This window comes from Telopea speciosissima, chromosome 3, assembly GCF_018873765.1.
Source record: "Telopea speciosissima isolate NSW1024214 ecotype Mountain lineage chromosome 3, Tspe_v1, whole genome shotgun sequence".
Taxonomy (NCBI): domain Eukaryota; kingdom Viridiplantae; phylum Streptophyta; class Magnoliopsida; order Proteales; family Proteaceae; genus Telopea; species Telopea speciosissima.
Window position 1 is genome coordinate 36,053,074 of NC_057918.1, and position 16,721 is coordinate 36,069,794.

Consider the following 16,721-nt stretch of genomic DNA (forward strand, 5'->3'; position numbering starts at 1 on the left):
ATTGAGCATACACATCAATGGTCTTTTATGACTTAGGTCTCCCTCATGACCCAAAAAATGAATTAGATACCTACAACCTTTGCATGCATAACTTACCCTATCAGGAGTCATTATACACACCGTGGTAGTGTGGACTAAGTTGTCTGTCTCATGGGCTTCCAATATTTTCAACCACCTGGGTGTCATGCCCAGATCCTGTCGGCTGACATACACCCAAGTCATGCATTTTACCTATTGCAGTAGTTAGAATCATGGAATCATGAAAGATGGCCCACTGTCGCAGTGCCCTCTCACTATCCATATCCTAACGTATCTAGATAGAGGTAAATATAGATAACCATGTGCTAACGAGCCTGGCAATGTCCTGTCGGCGTATGTAGGGTCATATCACACAATCTCTACATTTATCTTCAATGCGAGGCCATGCACATGTCTACTGACTTAGACTAATCCATATCATACATGTATTATGACCATAGAGGGAATAAACAACTTTCACATACATATCATGGATGGAATAAAATAACATAATTAATCAACATTAATTAAAAATGATTATGGGATGGAGGCATTTTTATCAGAAGCAATTAAAGAACCCTCCCAATAAAAATAAAACTAATAACTTTCTTTTAATTATGGATGCATCAATCATGCCATGGATGCCACGCCTCGATCATCTCCTCCGCCCGATCACGTCTTCAAAGTAGGTGACATGCATCTCCATAAGCTTTGAGCGCCACATGTGAATCACCATCAATATACCCTAAGAGTCCTAGCTCCTCTAAAATTACAATGGAAACCTAGGAAAAATATTCTATACACTTTCTTTCCATAATAAAGAAACCCCGCATGGAGAAACCAACCCACCATTTTGGGCTGCCCATGGGGTGGAGTACAATTGTTTATAAAAATGCAAGGGGGAGAGAGATAGAGAGAGAGAAGCATCACATCCACCCATAATCCCAATGCATCACATACATCAAATTACCATCCATTTTATTAGAATGTCATTCCCATAATCACATAATAACGCAACATCATGCATGGGCATAAGCAAGCAAACAAGAGCCATGGATTTCTTCAATTATTGAACCACCACATCACATGTGATAACATGTATCCAAACCCATGATTAATTAAAATCACATTTTAATTCCAAGTGGGTGAAGAAATCCCTCTCTTCACCCATCTACTTCCTCCAAAAACAAAACAAAAAAAAAAATCTGTTTTGAAAAATAAATACCCATTTTTTTTTATTTATTAAAATTGGAGGGTAACAAAAAAAGGCTGCATGCAACCTGCATGGGTAGGCCGTGTGAGCCAGGTGCACAGTCCGCAGGCCACAGCCCCACCGACAGCAGCCAGTAAGCCACCACTTGCAGGCAGCAGCGCACCGGCGGCAGCCGGCGCGCAGCTTGTGCGCTGGCTGCTGCCAGTGCTTCTCATGGGCAGTGCGAAAGGGCCATGGGAAGGGGGCGTGCGCAGAGGCTTGGCAGCGTGCGTTCCACCCCCACAGAACATTGATCATAATTTTAAAAAAAATATTATCAACCCTTCTTAGATACAATTTCTCAACAATTGGAAAAACAAAATAAATACAAATCCATCATCACATGGGCAAGTTGTTAAATCTAACAACTTAGTAACTACCAATGTGCACATGAGAAGGTTGTTACAACAACCACATAACCACCCATGTGCAAATTCAATGAAGAATTTGAAACTTGCATCCCATACATGATAATTACATTAAAACATTAATTATATGATATTCATGGGTGAGAAATGTGGCGTTGATACTACACTGTAGGTCAAACTATGGTCCTGGGATTATGTCATGGTTTCCCTGGGAAACCAATTATAAACCAATTAGGGTATTGCACCCCTTGGGTTAGCCTATGGTTGTCCATGGGTGCCCTATTTTAATTTTAGGGTTTTCCATGGTCGCCCATGGGAACCCTGGTGCATCCCAATCAGGGTTTGGTCTGATAAACCAATGCCTTATCCTTCTCTTTTATGTCCCATGGAATTATGGAACCCAAAAGAGATGGAAAAATTCATCTCTAAACCATCTCATGGAAAGAGGGATCCATCCCATACCCGAATGCGCAGCGGAAACAAATCGATTCGGGTTTCTTTCGCATCCATGAATAATCAATAATTAAAAACAAGAGGAATTAACGAAGAATTGCTAACCTGATGAGCCTCAAGTGTTGCTCCTCCAATAGAAAATGGTTCTTCCTCCAATAAGCACTCCAAGTAAACGGATCTGAACCTTTAATGGTGTAACCAAGGTTCTTCAAGCCAATCCCAGATGCTCTACAGTTCTTCAAGCACAGATCTGGGTTTCTAAAACCCTAACTCTCAAACATAGTAGAGAGCAACAAGAAGAAGAAGAAGAGATCACAAGAGAGAGAGGGGAGGACCAAAACACATCCAAGAGGGGGCAACTAGAAAATGTGGAGCACTGTGTGCCCCCTCTGCGTTTTGGTCCCTTTATATAATAGTAGGGTTTTTTAAAACCTTGGATGGGAAATTAAAAATCCAGCGAGAGTCATACTCTCTCTCTCTGTTTGTTTGGCAATTCTGTTTAAACTCAAAGTGTTCTAATTGGTGCAGAAGCAGAATCTAATAGGGAATGATATAATTAATCACTTTATTTAATTTATGGATAACTACAATTAGAATCATATCCATTAATTAAATAAAGAACCAATTATTTTAGTAAATTCTAAATAACTCCCTACATGATAATAAATTATCATGTACAACCCCCATTAATCAACACCATCATTATGAAATCTAGACATGTACACTTGTACTGCCAAACCCCATTCCATAATACATGTCCATATAAGAGTGTCTGTGCATCTGATCGGATGCTGCAAAACTCAATAAAACACTTTATTCAAATAATTATATATAATCTATTATTTTATGTAAAATAGATTTTGCAAAAATCATTTCTAAAACGACACTGGATCCAGATTCTAATCCGACCATACACAGACATTCTCAATCTTGGTGTTCCCCAATCGGGCAGTGGTGACCATGTTGAGTAACTCCTTCATTCACAAAGTGTTCACGTATTCCCAGAACATGGCTTTGACTCACTTGAGTCTCAATCATAGATGAACCAAAGAATGCGATCACTTTTTGCAGCGACAGGGTTCCCTCAGGTAAAGGGTGTCGGTGACACATGTCTATCCCTTCCTACATCTGATAGTAATACATGAGGAAATCGACAAAATAGATTCTTCAATACACACATCAATCATGAGAGTACTCGCATTTATACCCTGACATCACATGTCTAGGCATACCCAATGCGACGACCATATGATAAGAGTGCCCAACCCAAACCGTAGTCGTGACTGCCATTTTAAGTAAAACTTAAGGACACATAATTCTCAAAAAGTTTATATCGCATGTGATAATATTAAATCAAAATGTATAAAAGTTCAATACAAAGTAAAACCGGATTGAACCGGACCGAACCGGGATTAATGGACACATAAATCCAACACTTGTGTGCATCAAGTTAGGGAAGAAGCAGAATCTAAAAGGAAAATTAAAATAATTATTTAGTTTTCCTTTAATGGACAATTATATGTTGCACCAATTCCACTAAATAGAAAATCAATTATTTTAATTAGCAAACCAGTCCCAATGTAAATTTACACAATAACCCTTTATCATGTAGCAACCCTTCACCACTCAACATCATCATTATGGATTCTAGGGCATATATATGTAAATACTGCCAAACCCCACTCCATAGCAATAGTCCATATTAGAATGTCTGTGTACGTGTTCGGACCTGTAAAACACGATTAAACACTTTAATAATTAAAAAAAAAAACGTACATATAGTTAATATTTTATGTGAAAATAATATTTGCAAATCATTTCTAAAATGGTATAGAATCCTGATTCTCATTCGACCATCCAAAAATATTCTCTCGTTTGATATTCCCCAATCAGGCAGGGGAAACCTCGTTGAGCGAGTCTTTCACTCACAAAATGCTTGCACGCACCCAACACATCAGCTTTGGCTCATAGGACCTTAGTCATTGATATACCAAAGTACGTGTTCGTATCTTGCAGTGACAAAGTCCTCTCAGTTATAGGGTCTCTGTGACAAATGCATATTCCTTATCAACAACTAGCGGTAACACATGTGAGAATTGACACGAAAGATTCTTTGCCACACACACACACACACACATATGTGTGCATGCATTCCTACCCTGACATCAACATGTCTACTGTCTAAGCATATCCAATGCGATGACCATATGATAAGGATGCCCAACCCAAACCCTAGTCGTGACTCCAATTTAAAGTCAAAACTTAAGGACAAATACAACTCATCATTTTATGTAACATCAAATAAAATAAACCGAGTATGATGGACACATTAATCCAACATTGATAGAAATCGAGGGAAGACCATTCGTTAAACATTAATGGAGGTAGATGAAGGTTACCTGTAACTTCGCCATCACGAAGCCTCCACTTGGACTTAGCCTTTCAAGTAACAAGTTCTTCCCTTCAGACAACAATCCAGTTTTTATTTCGTTCTCGTGGCGCCCCACTTTCTTCAGAGGTATACAACTTAAGGAGAAGATAAAGAGTTTTTATGCAAGAGAAATAAGATTAGTTTTTCATACACTTCGTCTTACGAGAGTGTTAATTAAGATAAAAACCTCAAAAAAAAAGTTTTATCCTAATAATAAGGGAGGGAGGTATCAGTTTCCAAAATTGATTGAACTTTACCTTCGTATATTATGACTAGGTTCATTCTAACCACTTAAAAGCGGTTTGGATCAAATCCCATAATAAGGGACGTGTCGGAATTCAAATTCAAAATTTAAATTCCCACGTCCATCCTTAGTCAACGTGGTGGGTCCCACTTTGATGGACACATGTCCACCAACAACATCTCCACTTTTAAGCTTATGGACCTTTTGCCACAAAAAGAAGTTTCTTGTCACATGGAATGCTGATTAGGTCATCCTACTTTAAAGAGGATCCTTTATCGACCATGTGACCCACCATCCTCCTTTGAGTGTAACCATCAACGATAAGACCACCTTATACTTCAACAAGGCAAGAATTCCCATTCTTTTTGGATTATTGAGAACTCGTACTTCCATCAAACGAATGAACCAGATATATTTTAATAATAATATGGGGAGAGGATTACTGCCTAGGCTACTAGAGCCTACACGGGTGCGCTGACCACTGAGATTTTCACCTTTTCATGGGGCAATACGGTACTTTCACACACTTTTATGTGTAGAAGCATGAGCCATGCTGATCACGCAATGAGAGATGATGATGATGTGGCCGCGAGATACTCTTTAATCACGAATGATTTATAAATTCAAGTCACAATCAAGAGAAAATATCGGGAATCTTGGAAAATTAGTATGAAGAAGTGAGTCATAACAAACCCACTTACCAATGCATTTATAACTTAAATCTCCTTCAAGAATCGTGTTTGATGGAGGGCAGAGTTCAGACAATGCAATGTTTCCTCTTTCTCTCTTTCTCTCTCTAATGTCTTCTAGGTATTTATTTATGAAAGATGCAATGTTTGGAGAGTCATGAACCATTGGGAGGTAAGTCACCTTAAACTACTAATTTTCAATTATATTTAAATGAGAGATTATTTTCTTTCTGGGCGCATTTAAATGACTCCACTATTGGTGTATTTAGAATTTGACACCTTTTAATTGTTCTTTGTCTTATTCTCAAAACTTATTTAAATTAGGGATATAAAAGGGTTTGGGAGTGTGGCCTATGATAGCACTCCCATGTGTGTATCTTTCTCCTCCTTAAAACAAGGGACAGAACTGTCTTTTCACATAAAAAGGAGAGAGATAGACTCATGGGAGTGTTGGCGTAGGCCGCACTCCTGAACAGAGTTCTTTTTCACCTTAAATTTTTTTTTGAAGGTGACTTATCATTATGTCGTTATATCAAAATCTATTATTTTCATGCACATTTTTCGAGTACATATGTGAATGATCTAATAAAAACACCCAAATTTCATTAGATTAGACGGTGCAAATCACAAACTGGGTATCATGGGAGGCAGTTGTTTCATGCCGTGACCAATGAGAATTACTACTACTAAAAATTGTGGAATTTAATAAAGCAAGAATTCTATCAAGAAGAGGGAACCCAATCTAGCAACTAAGGTAAGCCTTATCCTAGATTATTATTTACTATTAATCCTAAACTATTGCTAAAAAAAAATTGAGTTTGAAAGAAATAGCATGGTAGGAATCATTTTCTAGGAAAACATCCAAAAGACATAGTGGTGTGATCCCTCTGATGTCAAATGGTAGGATTAAAAGTCTAATCTACTATGATCTCATATTAATCACTGCATTTTACCAAAAAAACAAAAAAAAATATTAATCATTGCAGGGCTGATCCCAAATTGGTTCCGTAACGGATATGGTGAGTGTTGATAAAATCTTGGAGTTCCCTCACCTTATGAGTCAACTTTTAGGGGTAAGTTCTTTTGAGCTTCATATCAATAAAATACTGATATCAGAATAGATATTCGTCATTGTTCCTCTGTGCCTACCCTTGCTATGATGGAGTTGGCTGGCTCGGACGCCGGGCCATCCCTGCCCTCTATTAAAGCTGTAATACCTCGACCCAAGAATTTTATTTTAATATTGGTTTACTGTCTTACTTTTTATATGACTGGACTGGACTGGATGGTAGGGAATCAATTTTCATGTTGATATTGTTAATTTATGGTAAGATTTTATGTAATTATGATTTTTACATGTTTTATAATGAATTATAAGCATGAGTATGATTGTTGGTCATGTATAGCCATGTAAGGGTATTTATGTAATTTTATAACCCTCGATCTATGTATATAGACTATGTATTGATTTTATACACTATGGTACATTTTTATATACCATGGTTTATAATTTAAAGTGTATGAAAGATATGTTTGGTTCACTATTTGATTCATAGTTTACTATTTGGTTCATGTTGGTTCTTTGTGAGTTATTTTTTGGTTCAATGAAATAGGGAAACAAGGACATTATAGAAAATTCACTAAAAAGATTTTAAATACTAATTCATTATGGGTTGTGTACAAAAGGAAAAGAAGAGTTTAAGTGCGGGTTTAATGGAAAAGTTACAAAAGGAAAAGAAGAGTTAAGTGAGGACATAAGGGAGATTTCAAGTAAGATATAAATTAATGAGGAGATATAATAGGAAAGAAGAAGATAATGGAAAGCCATATAGGGGATTTCAAGTAAGATATAAATTAATGAGGAGATATAATACGAAAGAAAAAAATAATGGAGGGGCATAAGGAAAATTTCAAGTAAGATGTAAATTAATGAGGTGATAAAATAGAAAAGAAGAAGATAATAGAAGGGCATAAGGGAAATTTCAAGTGAGATAAATCTAAGAAAGAGAGAGAGTCATTTTAAGAAAGAGAGAGAGTCATTCTAGGAAAAAGAGAACAGAAAGAAAAATAAGAAAAAGAAAAGAGAGGGAAGGGAAATCGTGGAAGGGGGAAAAGAGAAAACTTGGGGGTTTGAGTATTCAAATTCTAGGGTTTTGTGAGAAGATTTTCAAGCTGAATTAAAGATTGAAACTTGGAGTATGATGGAGTGAAGGGCCAAAGCTAGGATCAAGACTTGGTATTCTTCAACAAGGTAGGTTTCCCATCCTTGAATTCTGATTTTTAGTCTTTTGAGAGAAAATTTTATAAATGGATGGAAGAATAGGGTTTTGATGCTTGAGGAAACATTATGAATTTTATATGGGTTAAGGCATACATTATTCATGTTATACTGATGTTTTTCTAATTTAAATCTTGGTAGTGAAGCATGGAAAATTCGGATACAAGAGGTGATGAGAGAAAAAGTAATTGATTTTTTTTATTTTCGAAATTTCTAGGTTGAACAGAATAGTAGCCCAAGATTGTTCATGTTATCTACCATAGTTAGGGATCGATTCATGGTCTTAAATAATTATTGGGAGTATATTTATGTGTTAATATGATCTCCTGAAAATTTTACTAAGAAATAAGTTCATTTGATATGTTCATAAATTTGTGCTCCCAGACAAGTCACTATTAGGGTAGATGTGTTAGAGGTACTTTTACTTTGAATTTTAATCTGATTTTTGGACTAAATGAACTTTAATCAGTCTTATAAATTCTCCAAAAAGATTGAAGACATTTGAATTTGGGAGAATGGATTTATGATTTTTACAAGTTGATGACTCCAATTCTGTCTTAGTCAGAATGGTGTTTTTGAAATATTTGAAACTCTATGTTAAGAGGAGTTTCAAGATGTATGGTCTTATTATGAAATAAATACATGGATGTTAGCTTTCAGTAGTCACTGACCTTTTTCAATATTAAGCACATTAAGTATTTATTTTGTATTTTTATATCACTGTAGGTAAAACAGCGACATAACAGAATTTTACAAATGATGATTTCCACTAGACCCTATATTAGATTGAAGAGATTTTGAGCTTGTTTGAGGATTTGAGATAAGAACCCTATGTTTTGGGGTTTTTATTTGAAGAACAAGGACCCTCGAAAGGCTGACATTAATTGGACAATCGGAATGCGAAAGTGTTGGTAAGGAAGCATTGTTAATCAATGGCTAATATTGTAGATTGAACACATTTATGTTTATGCAATGCTTATGGTGATATTTATAAAGATTTCTTGATATGATTATGTTAGGTCTCTATATGCTTGAATGTTGAATGATCTTATGGTTATTAATGGGAATGTAAATGGTACATGATTTAATGAATGACGACTAAAAATGATTAACAAAGAATGAAAATGAAAAGAAAGTTAAGTGCCGACGGGCACGGCCAACATACAACCCGACGCTCATGAAGTGCCTATGAAGATGGGTGTTGAGGCCATCACTGAACCCATTCCAGTGGTTTGTAACTAGAGCCATTTCGATGGTACGACTGAAACCATTCTAGTGGTTTGTAACTAGAGCTACTTCGGTAGTATGACGGAGATATACTAGATAAAGATTTAATACTGAAATGAAATGAAAAATGATAAAATGAATGAAATGCTACCAATAGATAAATGATTGAAAGATAGATGAAAATTCGCTGATTGAATGATTATTATTCAAATGATAAGGAATGATGCCATGCTTATATATAGAAAATGAAATTTTAATTACATGTTATATTATGAGCATGATTGGCAATGTCATTTCTTACTGGGCGATAGCTCATTCCTCGAATGATAAAATTTTACAGATAAGACAAGCATGAATAAGGGCAAGGGCATCGCTATTGTCGAGCAAGATGAAGACTGATGATTTGAGTATCATTTATGGAGTCTATTACTTTGAAATAGATAGAACTCTGTTGTCGTAAAGGATATTTATTTTGAAGGAGGATCTTGAATCCGGAAGATTGTAATTATTTTGAAGTTCTGTTCCTCTCCTTGGAGAGTATGAATTGTAGACGTTAGAGCCATCAATACCACGTTTTAAGTTTTAAATCATCCGCTTACAGTTATGTTTTTAATTTTATGCACTTTGATTATATTGAATGCTCCAAATGTTTTCCTGTGCGGTCCCAACTGGACTTTGTTGTCATGGGCCCCACCTGGTCCTTGGATCGAGGTTGTTACAAAAGCCGTTGTGGACGCCAATTTGAAAGCATGGTAGTTTGTTATGATCCCATATCAGTCATACGGGGTTGATCCCACATTGATTCCATGAGGGATTTGGTGATGGTTGATAATGAGACCTCCGGTTTGAGCCATATGAGCCAGCTTTTAGGGACGAGTTTTCCTAAGGTTCGTATCATACTTTTAGAATTCCAAAATTTCCTTGACGAATCATCAGGCAAAATGAATTAATTCCATCATCATTGCTTCCTATGATCTTATGATCATCATCACATGATATTTTGTTCTATATTTTATTTTATTTTATTTTTCAACATTTGATAAGCACACAATCTCAACAAATGATTTGTTGGACATTTACCCCTTAGATTCCTTGTGTTTCAACAGCTCTTATGTTGGGTACTAGTCTGGACTTTGGATACAGCTATATACTCATTTTGACAGTCCAGTCACAAGTGCAACTCTTGATATATAATTTGCATAGGATGCTTCAACATTGTCCAACTGTTATGTTTCCCTTTCTTCTATATTTTTTGTAGGGAAGTTAGTAGATGTCACTGCTTACCCCTCCCCTCCAAACCAGAGTACTAAGCAAGCATCCCATGCATGGAGAGCAGAAGAAATAACTCCAACTACTCAATTGGAATGGCTATCTTAATTATTCCAATAATCATAACCATCAAATTCTTGAGTACAATGTGGTTTTGTTTTAGCATGTGTTTTACATAATTATCTGTCATGTTAGCCAGTAGTACTGTTTGATTAGGAAAATATTTTATCATTGCCAACAAGACTGGTACATGTTGAGAAAGTCACTATATTACAACTCCCAAAACTGTACTCAACTCTCGTGCACAAAAATGTATCAGCAAAAGAATGATTATCTAGACTTACTTCTTATGGAAAGTAACCAGACAAAAGAAAGCTAATGCTCGACTAACTAAACCATTGATGACGAGGATGAGAAGACAAAGATTCCAATCATTAAGGTCGTAACCATTAGTCATAAGTGAACCACAACGAGTAATCAACCACACTCCAGGGTACCTGCAGGTAGAAAATGAAAACAAAAAATTTACAAGAAATAATGATTGTTTATGTTTGTGAACATCGCAAAATACTGAACTAATTCACACAAAATCTACTTTGTTATGCAATCATCAGGAAATCACAGACTTCCACAATCGTCATTTTTTTCTTTCCATCCAGGGAGAGTATGTAATTTGGTGTATGTCAGACCATTTTTTTTTGTCCCAAGTACAACCATTTTTAGGCATGGCAGCAGAATTTTACAGAAGACTGCAGCAGTAGAAAAATGCATGTGACAACAAAGGGTCTTAGACGGTGTCTCCAACGACACACTTCTCAAAAAACTAAGGGTCTTGAGAACTCTGATTTGCCCAGTGTAAAGAGACCAGGAATCATTGAACAAGACCTATTTAAAATTTTGCAGATCACGATACCCCAACTTGAGAAATTAAATGGTATTGCTTCTGAATCTGTTTCTAGTCCTGTTGTTATAATACAATCTTAACTTCAACTTTCTTTTTACTCTTTCCATTATCAAGATTCTAGTCTTCAAGTCCATGTATCAATTTTAATTTATATATATGGTACGGTGCATGCATGTGTCCCTACATACATACATATCTAACTGTTTTTCCTCTCATGGAATTACAAACTAATAGAAAAACCAGAATCTATTTGTCTATATCTCAGGAACTTGTGGCCTATCCTTCATACCATTTTCCAGGTCCACGTTGCTGGACCTCTCTGATAAGAGTGCGTGTAAGTAATGAGTAGCATGCATTATCAAAGTGATATAAGCATAATGCAAAAAAGAGGTTTATTTTAATTTACATCTTGAATTGGGTTACATATCTATTCGGTATTTGGTTCATTGGGTTTTCATTGTAATGGGCCTATTTAATGAGGCCTACTAGAGGTATGCACGGGCAGTAATCAAGAGAGAAAGAGATGAGATGCTTACATAATGCATAAGGGAAGGGAAGGGGCATTATGCATATGAGGGAATGAAGGAGGGAGGTAGTTACATGGTAAAAGGCTTGGGGGGGGGGGGGTGGGAGGGGGAGGAGAGGGGAAGTTTAAAAGCTTACCGTTGGATTGTATGGGCCAGAATACCATGGGGGTATTCTGGACATTTTCTTCTTTCTATTATGTGTACAGCCATGTCGGCTATGTTAGGGGCAAATATGTCCTTGTAATTTTGACTCTTTATTATAAATATATTGCTTGGGGTCTACCTTAGACTATCCAAGCCTTACTCTAATTCTGAATTTGTTAACATGGTATCAGAGCAGGTTTCGAATTAGGGTCTTCCCTCCCTTCTATTTTCAGCTTCTTCTTTCTCTTCTCTCTCTCTCCTCTCCTCTTATCTCTTTTCTTCGCTTGCTTTCTGTTCTCCAATAGGACAGCACTGATGAGGTGATCAATAGATCCAGCTGCTGCCCTTCATCACCTCATTCCATGCTAAATAATTCTGCTCAATGGGATCCAGCACCCTGGTAACAATATTTGAAGCTTCAATTTTTTTGGATTGATTCCATTTCAACTACAAGGAACCAATCTCCCTTATTGAAGATCAAGAACTGCAGCAGGACTTTTTTGGGATATGTTCCTATCTCCAACCTTTTTTGAAGACCTTCTTAGATCAATTTCTTCTCCAAAAACAGGGTTTTCTCAAAACCCTGACAAATATTGATTTAAGAGCTGCTGATCTCTTTTGGTGCTGATATTTGGAGTGCTCAGGCCCTTCTAGAAACACACTCGAGTCAAGTTTCAGCTCCATCTAGTGTTTTTTTTGAAGGCTTCTCTCCTTACATCGATCTCACCACAATCAGGGTTTTTTTCAAAACCTTGAAAAAATCGATCTAGGGGATTAGATTGTCTGTTGCAGCTGATTTTTGGAGACACCTATTATTATCATACCAAAGGTCTCTCCACCAATTTCTGGCCATTCTCTTGCAGTATTTATTGGGTTTCTCATCACAACAACCCTTCTTTGCAATTTGGGTTTCTCTGTGGAATTATGGATGGCTCTGAAGTTTCTACTGCCACTTATGCTGCTGATGGGTATGGTAGGAATGATACCCGTGACCTTCTTCCTAATCCTATCAAATTGGATGGGAGCAATTATCTGATATGGTCTCACTCTGCATACTTTGCCATTGTTGGCCGTGGGTTTACTGGGCATATTGATGGTAGTACTGTTATGCTAACTGAACCTGGTCCTCTTTTGAACAGGTGTATCTCCAATAATGATATCCTCATGTCTTATTTGATTGGCTCAATGCAATCAGACCTTGCAAGTGGTTTTCTTCTCCTTGATACAGCCCATCAAATCTGGTCTGCTTGCAAGGAAGCTTATGGACAGCTTGGTAATGATGCACAAGTGTATGAACTCCGAAAAAAGGCCAATCATACTACTTAGGGGGAGTTGTCTGCCTCCAAGTACTATGCTACCTTGCGCAGCCTCTGGCAGCAATTGGACTATTTTTCTGATTACCATCCCACTACAGCTGCTGATATTACTGCATATAAGAAGCATCTGGACAAAACCTAGGTTTATGATTTTTTGGTTGGTTTGAACATGGAGTATGACCAGATTCGTGTTCAAGTGTTGGGTCATTCCCCTTTTCCCACACTTGAACAATCTTATGCTTTGGTCTCCTCTGAAGAGAACCGTTGGGCTGCTATGCTCCACCCTCCTGTTACTGACAGATCTTCCTTCCAGACTGCTGTCCATGCTACTCCTGCACCTGTTGGACATGTTTCTCTTGGTGATTCTACTACAGGGACTGTTATTTGTGAGCATTGTCACAAGCCTTACCACACCAAAGAGAAATGCTGGAAGCTTCACGGGAAACCAACTGACTTTGAGGCAAAACGGGCTGCCAAGAAGAAGACAAAAAATAAAACAAACCACTTTGAGTCTGTTACTACAGCCCCGACTACTAACACTGGTCTATCCCAGGATGACCTACAGGCATTCTTACGTGTGCTAAGGTCTTTCGCTGCTGTTGCCTCTACTACATCAGCTACTACCAACTCTTTTGCTCCTTTAGGTTCAAACTTGCCCGGTCAGGTATTCCATTTGGTGGTCACTGTGCTTCTATAGCTTCCCATCCTTGGATTATAGATTCTGGAGCTACAGATCACATGACCGGTTCCTCTAGCCTATTCCATCGATATTCTCCCACTTTTGGGAAAGACAGGGTCAAAGTAGCTGATGGTTCCCTTTCATCCATATCTAGAAAAGGAATCATCAACTGTACTTCCTCCCTTCCTTTGTCTTCAGTTTTGTACATTCCTAAATTTACTACTAACCTTCTTTCCATTAGTAGTATTACTCGTGATCTTAATTACAAAGTAACCTTTTTTCCTTTCCATTGTGTTTTTCAGGATCTGGCATCTGGGAAGACAATTGGATTGGGTAAAGTGCACTGTGGACTGTACCTGCTTGATGATGGTCGTCTCTCTCCACCAACATTACCTTCTCTGCTACACCAGAACTTCTTGGTCTTTTCTGAACTTTACCAATTGTACTCTAGATTAGGTCACCCTCTATTAGGAATTTTAGCACATTTATTTCCTACTTTGGTCACCACATGTAACAAGGAGGATTTTTTTTTGTGAGGCTTGTGTTTTGCCCAAATAGACACGTTCAACTTATTCTCTATCAAATAAAAGGAGTTCTTGTTTTCATTTGGTGCATTCTGATGTTTGGGGACCTAGTCGTAAAACTTCTCTTTCTGGCTACCGTTGGTTTGTCTCTTTTATTGACTGTCATTCTAGAAACACATGGGTACATCTTATGCACACAAAAATTCAGAATTTTGCATGTTTTCAGCATTTTCATAAAATGATCCAAACTCAGTTCCAGGTACTCTCAAAATTTTGAGAAGTGACAATGAAACTGAGCATAAGGAACCTCAATTTCAAAAGTACTTTGCTGATCATGGGATTATACACCAGACTAGTTGTGTCGATATCCCAGCCCAAAATGGTGTGGTTGAAAGAAAGAACCGTTACTTGTTGGAAGTGGCAAGAGCATTGATGTTTGCTTGGCATGTTCCATCCCAATATTGGGGTGATGCTGTCCTAATTGCAGCTTATCTCATTAATCAGTTACCATCCCGAGTTCTTGATTCCCGTAGTCCAGCCGATGTTTTACTTGGGAATTCCTCTTTTGTGGTTACTCCCAAGGTGTTTGGCTGTGTATGTTATGCTAGGGATACCAAATCTCCTGGCAAACTTGAACCCGTGGGTTACAGTGCATATTTTTGGGTTATTCTCCTACCCAGAAAGGTTATAAGTGTTACCATCCTCCTTCTTGTCATACTATGGTCAGTATGGATGTCATTTTTCATGAAAACTTTTCCTATTGTTCTTCCCCACCTCTTCAGGGGGAGAGTTTTAGTGAAGATGTGGTTCCTTCTCCTGAGGTTCCCCCTCTTTTTTTATCTCCTATGGTTGCTGCCCAACCTCCTCTAACTGATGACCAGCCTCCTCTGACTGCTGACCAGCCTCCTATGGCTGCTGCCTAGCCTCCTATGGCTGTTGTCTAGCCTCTTTTGACTGCTGCCCCTTCACCCGAAGGGAATCCTTTACAGGGGGAGATCATGGAAACAAGTGGTGGTGATGTTCCTATTCAGAGGGAGCTGACTTCAATACAGAGAACCATTAGTAAATTTTAGAAGGCCATTGACGATTCCAGCATTCTCACTTATAAAAAGAGATGTTCCAGCAAAGGGCAGCTCCAATCCACTGTAGCACCAATACCTATCCAATTGCCAACTCAAGATCCAGATCCTTCTTCTCCTGGTAAGCCTTCCTCTTCCGACCTACCAATTGCTCATCATAAAGGTACTAGGACTTGCACTCAGCATCCCATATCTCATTTTGTTTCGTATAGTTCTCTTTCTTATTCTTTTCGTGCATTTGTATTTTCTCTTTCTCCTGTTTCTATTCCTAAAAATTGGCATGAAACATCTACAGATGGAAAGTGGAAGGCAGCAATGTTGAAAGAAATAAGAGCATTGAAAAAAATAATATGTGGGATCTTGTGGCTCTTCCTCCAGAGAAAAAACCAATGGGATGTAAATGGATGTTTGTGGTGAAACAGAAGGCAGATGAAACAGTGGATTGATACAAGGCGCATCCGGTTGCAAAGGGCTTTACTCAGACATATGGAGTAGACTACCAGGAGACCTTCGCACCAGTAGCAAAGCTCAACACTGTAAGAGTGTTGTTATTTTGTGCTGTGAATCTTGGATGGGATCTTCAGCAGTTGGATGTGAAGAGTGCCTTCCTCCATGGAGAATTGGAGGAAGAGGTTGTTAACAGATTTAGAATTAGAGTAAGGCTTGGATGATTAATGATCACCCCAAGCTCTTTATTTATATCCTTGAGAATAGAGGACAGGAATACAAATAAGCAATGTGGGACTAAAGCCCACATAACAGAAAAAATAAAAGAAACAAAAAGAGGGTCCAAAATACCTCTACGGTTCTAACAGTTCTAACACTCCCCCTCAAGTTAGAACAAATATGTCAATCATGCCCAACTTGACTAGATTAGGATGGAACAATTTCTCAGACAATCCCTTGGTGAAAATATCAGCAACCTGATCAGTAGGCTTCACAAAGGGAACACAAATCAATCTGTCTTCCAACTTCTCCTTGATAAAATGCCTGTCCACTTCAACATGCTTGGTGCGACCATGCTGTACTGGATTGTGAGCAATGCTGATTGCAGCTTTATTGTCATAGTACAACATCATAGGAAGTGAACAGGAATACCTAGGTCTTGTAGCAAGCCTTTCAGTCAAAGTAACTCACAAATGCCTTTGCCATAGCACGAAACTTTGCTTTAGCACTGGAACGAGCCACCACATTCTGCTTTTTGTTACGCCAAGTGACAAGATTGCCCCCTACAAAAGAACAATACCTAAAGATAGATTTCCGATTTGCAGAACCAGCCCAGTCAGCATTGGTATATGCCTCTACTTGTAGGTGACCAT

At 37.9% G+C, this 16,721-nt stretch overlaps 1 protein-coding gene across 2 annotated transcripts in view; it reads right to left on the bottom strand.

Annotated features, from left to right (window-relative positions):
• Window positions 1-10,288: 10,288 nt before the first annotated feature.
• The window catches only part of LOC122656141 (ABC transporter G family member 28-like), a 173,375-nt gene continuing 166,942 nt past the window's right edge, over window positions 10,289-16,721 (bottom strand). For both annotated transcript variants that reach the window (XM_043850592.1, XM_043850593.1), the window contains one exon: window positions 10,289-10,726. In XM_043850592.1, coding sequence (XP_043706527.1) covers window positions 10,570-10,726 — 157 coding nt within the window. In that variant the 3' untranslated portion in view covers window positions 10,289-10,569. The remainder of the gene's footprint in view (window positions 10,727-16,721) is intronic.